Source organism: Propithecus coquereli, unplaced genomic scaffold (assembly GCF_000956105.1).
Source record: "Propithecus coquereli isolate 6110/MARCELLA unplaced genomic scaffold, Pcoq_1.0 Scaffold757, whole genome shotgun sequence".
In the NCBI taxonomy this organism is placed as follows: domain Eukaryota; kingdom Metazoa; phylum Chordata; class Mammalia; order Primates; family Indriidae; genus Propithecus; species Propithecus coquereli.
The window spans coordinates 70,220-79,932 of NW_012153696.1; the positions used below are offsets into that span (position 1 = coordinate 70,220).

Consider the following 9,713-nt stretch of genomic DNA (forward strand, 5'->3'; position numbering starts at 1 on the left):
CCCGGAACACGAAGTACTCCTTGACGCGGGCGCGGCGCGTGGGGTCGTGGACGCTGAGCGGCCACAGCGTCTGGCGCAGCGGCGTGCCCGCCCCCGGCAGACCCCCGCCTGGGCCGCCGCCCGTCCCCCCGTCCTCGCTGGCCGCCAGCAGTGCCGTGGGGCTCGTGCCCGCCGAATCCACCGAGTCCCGCAGCTGCAGCATCGCCGCGCCCGCCCGGGTCCCCGAGTCGGTCGCGGTTTCCGACCCCGGCCCCGACCCAGACTCTGCAGCCGTCGCCGCAGCCACCGCCCGGCCACGCCCCGGCCCCGCCCCGCCTCGCGGGCCGCCGCGATTGGCTCCTCCCCACAGGCCCCGCCCTGGGATCCGCCCCCTCCGGCGCCCGCCGACCCTCGGGATTGGTTCTTCTCCTTCCATCCGGCGCGATTGGCTCCGCCCCGCTCCCTTCACTATCGCGCCCGCCCCTCACAGCGCCGGAAGTGGGCTCCGTGCGCAGGCCCACTTCCTGTTTACAAAAGGGGAAGGGGCGGGGCCGAAGTCGGTTGCCCGGAGACGCGGAGGGGCGGAAGGAGCAGGGGCTGGGGTCGTGTTCCTGGCTCGCGTGGAAGAGGGTACCCACCCTGGAAGGGGCGACTGCCGCCCTTCACGTGGGTGCCCCCACACGCTCGCTGTGCCCAGTGTCCCCTTCCGCCCTCCGGAGCGTGGGCCGGGGGCGTCTGCGCATTGGGAGCCGGAGCCCGTCGGGCGTGTGCATGTGGGAGTGTGTGCAGGTGGGAGCGTGCAGGTCGGGTGTGTGCAGGTCGGGTGTGTGCAGGTGGGAGTGTGTGCAGGTGGGAGCGTGCAGGTGGGAGCGTGCAGGTCGGAGTGTGCAGGTGGGAGTGTGTGCAGGTGGGAGCGTGCAGGTCGGAGTGTGCAGGTCGGGTGTGTGCAGGTGGGAGTGTGTGCAGGTGGGAGTGTGTAGGTTGGAGTGTGCAGGTCGGGTGTGTGCAGGTCGGGCGTGTGTGCAGTTAGGAGTGTGTGTGCAGGTCGAGGTGTGTGTGCAGGTCAGGGTGCATACTGTGTGCCTCCACCTGGAGCAATGGTGGGCTGGGGTGTCTGTGGTACAGTGTGCACCTCCTAGGAGCCGGCAGAGAAGTGCTTCCCCAGCTTCCTGGCGGTCGCACGTTGACACACTGACAGCTCCTCTCCCTCCAGAGAGCACTTTGCCTGACCCACTGCTTTCAAACAAGGCAATTGATGATGAACAACCATTTTAATGGTGGAGTTTAGGTGGATTTAGCTTTTTGCTCTGGGCCCATTGCTGTGCTAAATACCGACATGCACTGAGTCCTGGAAGCCACCTTAGGAAGCAGCCCTGTCACCACCCTGTATGTCAGAAGGGAACATTGAGGCACAGGGTTGGTAACTTGCCAAGGTGACACTATCAAGGGATGAGCCATCATTCATTCTGGGCATGTCTCCCGGGCCCTGCTCTCGTCCTGGGGGGGGCACTAGAATGCCACCTGTCCTTCCCGAGCGAGTGATCTGCTCAGGAGCTACTCCAGGCCCTGGGCTTTGCCATCTCTGCCAGGGCCTCAGCGTGACAGGCTTAGCCCTCCCAGCCCTGGCCTCATTGCAATACCCCTCAGCACCATCCTGATGGGACCCAAGGGCTGTACATTGAGGACAGTTTACAGGTCCTCAACCACTTGGTCACTTTTTTTTTGAGACAGGGTCCTGCTCTGTCACCCTGGGTAGAGTGCAGTGGTGTCATCATAGCTCACTGCAGCCTCAAACTCCTGGGCCCAAGCGATCCTCCTGCCTCAGCCTCCTGGGTAGCTGGGACCATAGGTGCCACCATGCCTGGCTAATTTTTCTATTTTTGTAGAGATGGGATCTCATTCCTGCTCAAGCTGGTCTCAAACTCCTGGCCTCAAGCGATACTCCCACTGCAGCCTCCCAGAGTGCTGGGATTACAGGTGTGAGCCACCTCACCTGGCCTTACTTGTCCTCTTCTGAGTCCTGCTGTCTCTACTGGGCCATGCTGCCCTACCTCTGCTGTGTTCATCTCCAACACCTGGTTTAAAACTCACCTCCCCAGGAGACATTTCGCCATTCACCAGGGTTCACTCACTGTTCCTTGCTCTTCCATTCCATGTGCACTGGGTCATTCTGCTGTGTGTGTGTGTGTGTGTGTGTGTGTGTGTGTTGTGAGTCGTATTTGCTGGGAAGGTTCATGGAGCTAGGTATGAGTGGCACGGTGGGCCTTATAGCCACTTTCAGAGTCTAGTTTATACTTCACAACAGCTCAGGGTGCGAACCCACTGTCATGCACATGCCACAGTGGAAGAAACAGGTCCAGAGGGTTGTGGTGATGCCTGAGGCCACACAGCTGGCACAGCTGTGGGATGAGAAGAGCCCCTCCGGGCCTGAGCAGACTTGGGCCCTCGTTGTTTGTGGAGAATGCAGCCGCTCACGGCTCTACTTGGATGTCAACATCGACAGAAACAGGAGCCTCTAAAATAGCACAGACATTGACATAGCTTTAGTACTTTGCTTCCTGGAAACTAAGAGTGCCAAGTGAGTGTGCAAATGTGCACAGCGGGGTGCTTCTAGATGGGGTGGGGCTGAGGACAGCTACTGCTGCCTTCTGTGGACCAGGACCCGTGTCACCCCTGCTCTGAAACCTGCCCCCGCAGGCGAGGAAGCCTCTCTTCTCTGTTCTGCCCAGGCCCTGCTGAGTGGGCCTGGAATGGGCCTCCCTGAGGGGCACCTGGGCCCCCCGGGCTCCCGGTGCCTGTCTCCCCTGTCCCGTGCCCCCTTCACTAAGGAGCAGGACTGGGGACCCATCGACAGTGGCAGCTGCGAGTGCGGACCTGGGAGCCAGACCTCCTGGGTTTGAATCCCAGTTCCTCTGCTCCTGTCCACACGGACTTGGACACTTCAGCTCTCCGTGCCTCAGTTTCCTTGTCTGTTGCATGGAGATATCATAAAGCCCGCTTCCTGTGGCGGTCGGCAGGATTGCGTGAGTCAACGCCTGTGATGCCCTTAGCGTCCTGCCTGGTGCCCGTTCAGAGCCGTCTACGGGTCACTTCTGAGTATGCTGTTCCTCAAGCATCTCCTGAGAGCCGGGCACGCGGCTGCCTTTGCTCCCGGCACGTGCGTGGATGGAGGCCAGTACTGCCCCCTATAACCGAGAAGAAAGCGGAGCCCCAGGGAGGTTGTCATTTTGCAAAGGTCACATATCAGCAGGGGACCAAGACTTTCACCTGGGACTTTCGGAGGCCAGAGACTGCACCCCAGCCACCACCTTATGTCCCTGCGTCAGTGGCTCCAGGGAAGGTCAGACACGGGGAGAGCCTCTGCCTTGCCCGCACGCTCCCGCTCGCTGCCACACGCCAGCCAGTCTGCTTACTTGCCATGATGAGATGATGACGGACAAGCCGAGCTTGGAGGCAACTTCCATCAGGGGCGTCTCCGCAGGGCGGGGAGTCGGGGGAGGAGAGACGGAACAGAAGCGATGGAGGGAGCTCCAGGGTGGTTTCAGGTGTTTGGGATGGTGAGGGAAACGAAAGAGGTGCCCCACCAGGACAAGCTGACACCTAAGGGTTGACAGAAAAGCAATGGCTGGGCCAGGCACAGTGGCTCACGCCTGTAATCCCAGCACTCCGGGAGGCCGAGGCAGGAAGATCAGGAGTTCGAGAGCAGCCTGAGCAAGAGCGAGACCCCGTCTCTATAAAAATAGAAAAACTGGCTGAGCGTGGTGGTGTGCCTGTAGTCCCAGCTACTCGGGAGGCTGAGGCAGGAGGATCGCTTGAGCCCAGGAGTTTGAGGTTGCTGTGAGCTAGGCTGAAGCCATGGCACTCTAGCCCAGGCAACAGAGTGAGACTCTGTCTCAAAAAAAAAAAAAAAAAAAAAAGACAAGCAGTGGCTTAAGATAAACATAGAAAATACGGAAGGAGAACCACGAGGCCCCGAGGACACCATAAGCTCGTCCTTGTCTGCGGTTGAGGCTACGTGTAACCCTTCCGCTGTGCTACTGCGCCTGGCAGCTCGCTTTGCCACTAAAATCCCCACCTAGAGAAAAATCTTAATGCCATTAACGCAACACGGGTCGTGTGAAGACGCATGGTGGGGATGTCGCACATGCTTAATGCAGTGACATGGGGAAAACTCCACGTCATTCGATAAAAGGAAGTTTAAGGCACCACAACAGGTAGGCAGCACGGATTTTACTCCTCGAGGAAGTCCTGTGCCGCCCCGTGTGAGTAGCCTCCGATAAACTCACCTGTCCGCCACGCTGGACTCATCTGACTCATCCTTGGGTCTCTCGTCACCATCTCAGCTGGGAGGGAGGTTTCTCTACACCATCCCAGGGTTTTCCCAAAACATGGGGGAGGTCCCGAGTTGTTGTGGGCCAAGGTGTTCGGGGACAGCCCGAGTCTGCTCTGCCAATCTCGGCAGGGCCTGGCAGGGCCCGTGGGCTGCGTTCCGACTCACCCACATGTGCCTGTGGCGGCCCTTGACCCCTTGCCCAGCCTTCCTGCCCCCTGCCCTCATGCGGAGGCGGGAAGAGCAGGAGCCCGGCTCACAGGCTGTCGTGAGGCTCAGATGAGCCGGTGTGCGTGGAGGGGACCCGCCCAAGGCCAGTGTCAGTGTTTGCACTGGAAGTAGAGCGTCTGTGTCCACGGAGGTGCCCGCAGCCTGTGGAGGGGAACTGGCCAAGGGGAGGAGGACTGAGGTCCAGGAGGCAGCTCTGGGCAGGAGGACAGACCCCTCTGCTCGGGGACATGGCGAAGAGCCGTGGGGCTGGGTGCAGACAGGTGAGGGGGGGTCAGGTGGGAGGGAAAGAGGCCTGTGGGCTGGGGAGGGAGTGGGGGTTTTGGTAAAGATGGACGGTTAGAAGAGGGGTGAGAAAGGGCGGGGAGCTCATCCAGGACAGGTGTGGGGACCACCGAGCAGCCAGGACACCCCGGGGAGGTTTGTGGTGCAGCCTCCCACAGGACAGCTGGAGGGCGTGGCAGAAACCAAAGCCAGGCTGGGCCAGACGGGGCGTCTCTGGGTAGCTGTGGTCACTAAGGGAGGAAAGGGAGACCAAGATCCCACAGGGTTGCCCCACTCGCAGCAGACAGGCCAGCCTGCTGCAGTTGCCTGGCGCCAGCAGAAGACACGAAGCCCCCAGGTCAGAGAGGAAAGACCACCACTTGTGGGAAAGCAGCGGCTGAGTGTCCCCCAGCCCCAGTCCCCACAGGTGTGCCCCGATGGGTGCCGCACCCACAGCGAGTGTGTTACATGGGGGTTCTGTGCCAGAGGGAGACGTCAGCCCCCAGGAGGATGCCCTGTACAGACGCAGGCCTGAGAAACGGCCCAGGAGACAGCCGTCGGGGCACACCTGGGACGATCGGGGCAGAGCCGCCGAGGAGTGTCTCCCAGGGTTCCCCTGTGGGGACCGTGGGTCGAGGTGTCCAGTCTGGCCGGAGATGACAGCAGACCCGACGGGGGCTGGAGCGGGCAGAGAACACGGAGGGAGGAAGGACGGAGGCCCGCAGGGAGCTGAGCGGCTGTGGGAGGAGGATCTGACAGCGGGAGCTGTGGTCAGCGAGTGGGGGGCGGCGGGGAGAGGGAGAAGGAGGAAGGGAGAGAGAATGGGGCAGTGGGGTCTGGACACGTGGGCTGTGGCCGTGGGTCGGGCTGCCCTAGGAGGGGATGCAGATCTCGCAGGAGGCGCCGGCCCAGTCGGCGTGGAGGGTGCGGAAGCCGCAGGCCGCTGGCGGGAACAGGCAGGACGACGGGGACTCGGCCCCAGGCGCCTGAGCCTCGTGGCAGGGGGAGCGACCTGGGCTTCCGAGCATCTGAGAGGCGGCAGGAGGGGCAGGTGGTCGGTGCGTATGAGACGACGGACAGACGGCGCTCTGACGCTGCACGTCCCGGGCTGCCATGGCAACGCACCCCAAACCAGCTGGTTTAAGGCAACAGAAGTTCATTCTCTCGCAGCTCTGGAGGCCAGAGATCCAAAGTCAAGGTGTGGGCCGGGCCCTCTGACACCTCTGGGGGAGCCTCTTCCCCTCCCGACCAGCTTCTGCTGTCTGACGGCAATGACCGGCGCCCCTTGGCGGGTGGATACGTCGCTCTAATCTCTGCCTCCATCTTCACCGGTGTCTTCTCCTCGCGGGTCTCCATCTCTTTATAAGGACTCCAACCGTTGGATGAGGGCCCACCCCAACGACCTCATCATCACTTGATCCCGTCTGCAAAGACCCTATTTCCAACTAAGGCCACATTCACAAGTACTGGGGTTAAGCCTCGAACGTACCTTTCCCGGGGACAGTTTCTCCCATGACAGATGGGTCATCCATGTGCAGACAGGAGCAAGCTCAGCCAGGAAGGCCGCGCTCCGCGCTCACGCTGGTCCAGGGCAGGGCAGAGGTCTGTGACGGGGTCTGGCTGTGCAGTCCCGGGAGCTGGGGCGTCATTGACTTCTTGGGGCTCTAACAAGGCAGTGGCCTTCCCAGCCGGCAGGTGGCAGCACTGCCCATGCACAGCCACCCAATCAGAGGCATGTGGCATGTCCATAAGCCCCAGATGACATCATTACTTGTTTTCCTGCTACTGAAGTCTCAGCTGTGAAGTTCTGCGCATTGCGCATTAGCATTTTACAAAGTGGGTGGGCCCCACTATTGACATGTGTCTCTGGTAGCCATGTGGGTCAGGGGGCCACGTATGTGCCAAACGGGAGACCAGGGAGGCCCCCGGCGCTGCCAGATCCTGGAGGCGCCCACACCAGCCCCCAGTCGGAGCCCGTGCGGGGCGTGTAGGGTATTCCGGCTCCCGGGTGGGAGTTCACCTTCCAAACACAGCCATGGGCGGTGGCTGGGCTGTTTCCCAGGCCTCTCCAACCTCCACAGAGCTGGTTAGGGCTCAGGGGCCCAGGGATGCAGGCCAGGCTCCCTGCTCTCTGTCGTGTGTGCTCGGAGGGTGTGCGGTGAGTCGCGACAGAGCAGAGGCCACTCACACAAAGCCACGGCTTTCCCTGCTGACAGGGTGTGGGCCTTGCGGATGCAGGGGGCAGCCGTCCAGCACCTGGGTCTGAAAGCTCAAGAACAGGAAGGACGGCCTCGCTCTGTCACCTGGGTTGGAGTGCTGTGGTGTCATCGTAGCTCACTGCAGCCTCAGACTCTTGGGCTCAAGTGATCCTCCTGCCTCGGCCTCCCAAAATGCTGAGATTACAGGCATGAGCCAGCACTCTTGGCCAAGACTGAGCTGTTTTAGTAACTTTCTACACGTCCTGCAGCCGAGCAGGGGAATGGTTTTGCTCTGCCTTCCACCTGCCACTTGCCTCGTTCAGCCTGGGGGCCGAGGTGGTCTCTCTGCCACTGGCCAGGCACGGCGACATCCGTGTGCTCCAGCAGGAAGGGCCGGCCTCCAAGATGGGCTTCCCTTGGTTGAATGGGAGCCGGGAGGAGGCTGGGGGACGTCAGGTTAAGTTTGGGGACCAGGAGAGCTTGGCAAGGGTGCTGCCTGGGACTGGCGCGTCTGTCCTGGTTGGCATGGCAGGAGGGGCGAGGGTGGGCACACGTCTCTTTGTCTCTGAGACGTGCCAGGGCTGCACTGCACCAGGCACGTCCCCCGGGAGAGCTCCGCGGCCCCGAGGCTCAGCTCCGGCAGAGGCTCTGTCTGCACCTGCACGTGGGTGCTGCAGACGTGGCCCGCAGGGCGCTGTGCCCAGGACAGGGCACCTCCCCTGTGCCGCCGTCTCCTGTCTGGGCCGGGGGCTCCCCAAGAACAGGCACTGACCTGCTGCTTCACAGCTCGCATTAGTTTCCTGTGGCTGTCGCGACAGATGACCACAGACGGCGTGGCTAAAACCACAGAAACTGATCCCCCACGTTCCGGAGGCGGGAAGTGTGAGATCGCGGTGCCAGCAGGGTCGGTTCCTTCTGAAAGCTCCGAGGGAGAATCTGTCCCAGGCCCTTCTCCCGGTCTCTGGTGGCTCCTGGCAATCCTTGGCACTCCTCCCCTGGGGAAGCATCACCCCGACCTCTGCTCCACCTGCACACAGGCTGCTCCCAAGTCTCCCTCTCCGTCCTCGCACAAGGACACCTGTCCCTGGATGTAGGCCCGCCCGGGTAATGCGGGATGATCTCATCTGGAGGTCCTTCACTCATTATGTCTGCAAAGACCCTTTTCCCAAATAAGTTCACATTCCAGGTATTGGGGGTCAGGACATGGACCTGTCTTTTTGGGGGACCCTCTTCAACACATACATGGCTGTGTCCCCAACACCTGGCACCGTTGTGTGAACACGTGCGGATTTCTGCTCCGAGGGCCAGCAGGTGAGGTAAAGCACCTTCGCTCCGTCCTTGGTGCTGCCCCAGGGTGCAGGGCAGGGCTGGGGGAGGGGGAGGGCCCACGTGTTCAGATGCCGCTTGGTCACAAGAACCGGCAGGTTGCTGGTCCAAATGCGGAGCAGGAACCAGCTTCCGAGGCCACTGTGCTGTGCCCACTGCACCCACGAGGTCCCCGAGGCACAGGAAGGTGTGGGGGCTCACCCAGGCCAGCGGCCAGCCGAGACGGGCTGGGCTGTGACCCGGGTCACGCTCCGGGCCGTGTCACACAGCCCCCTTTAAGTTTGCCATAGATTGGTCCTTTCATCTTAGTTTCTCTTCTGGGGCAAATCTGGAGGTTTAGAATGAACTTCAGCCGCGCGAAGACTTCTCGAGGAACCAGTTAGGACTTTGGCGCAGGGTTCAGGTGTGATCGATGCTTTGCTGTCTCGAGAACATCCCCTGTCCCTGCTGTCGCAGAGCGATGCTGGATTTTAGGATTGTCCCACAGTGGGCGCGTGGCAGGAGTCGGTTAGGTGCCATCGTGCAGAGTGACCTCAAAGGCTGCCGCGGGCCCTGTGCACCGAGAGGCTGAAAACACCTGCGGCATTAATTCATTCGCGCCGTCTCCTGATGGGAGAAGTGTCTGTAAAAATTCAGACAGGATGCTGGATTTTTTCTTGGATTGACAGACAGACGTGTTAGTTCAGGGAGCTTCAAAGGATGTTTTGAATTCCCCTGTGTGGGTCCCCCTCCCCTCTCAGAGGGGTCCGAGTTGGCTGGAAGGGGAGGCCGCCCAGCAGCCAGCGCCCTGGGGGTGGAGCAGTGTGCTTGGCGCATTAGCGCCGGGAATTATCCGCCAAGCCCGTGGTTTGGGTCCTCTTCCCTCCTATGTTGCTTTCCTCGGTCCAAAGGCGGTTTTTATTATCTCCGGCAGAGAATGAGACAAGAACATTGAAAAGTAGTGTCCTTTAATAATGCATTTCCGGCGAGCTAGGGCCATTGTTTGCCGGGTGTGAAAATGGAAGCGTGTCTATTCCTCACGTCTGTTTGGGGCAAGGCTCCCAACCGAGCCGATTCCGTGTGTGACCCAGGAGTGGTGACCTGGGGGTCCCTCCAGGCCGGATGAAGAAGGGAGGGGAGGGCTGAGACCCCTGGGCAGGGAGGTGTGTGTGGTGGGGGGCCAGAGCCACAGTTGATGCCGTGGCTCCCCCACCAGGCACCACGGGCGGGGGCCTCTTCCGGGCCTGGGTGTGGGGGTCAGACACCTCACGAACGCTCAGGATTGTGACGACCAGATCGTATCTGTACCTTGGAAGTGGAGTCAGCAAGGCCTAAAGGTGGAATCAGGATGTTTGGCTACAGTTTCGCTCAAGGCTTTTGGGACGGGAATTGGGGCTGGGACCAGAACC

General features: G+C 61.2%; 1 protein-coding gene across 1 annotated transcript in view; it reads right to left on the bottom strand.

Moving 5' to 3' along the window:
• The window catches only part of TPRG1L (tumor protein p63 regulated 1-like), a 4,541-nt gene extending 4,271 nt beyond the window's left edge, over positions 1–270 (bottom strand). The window contains exon 1 of the mRNA XM_012662206.1: positions 2–270. Coding sequence (XP_012517660.1) covers positions 2–202 — 201 coding nt within the window. The 5' untranslated portion in view covers positions 203–270. The remainder of the gene's footprint in view (position 1) is intronic.
• Between the last annotated feature and the right edge of the window lie 9,443 nt (positions 271–9,713).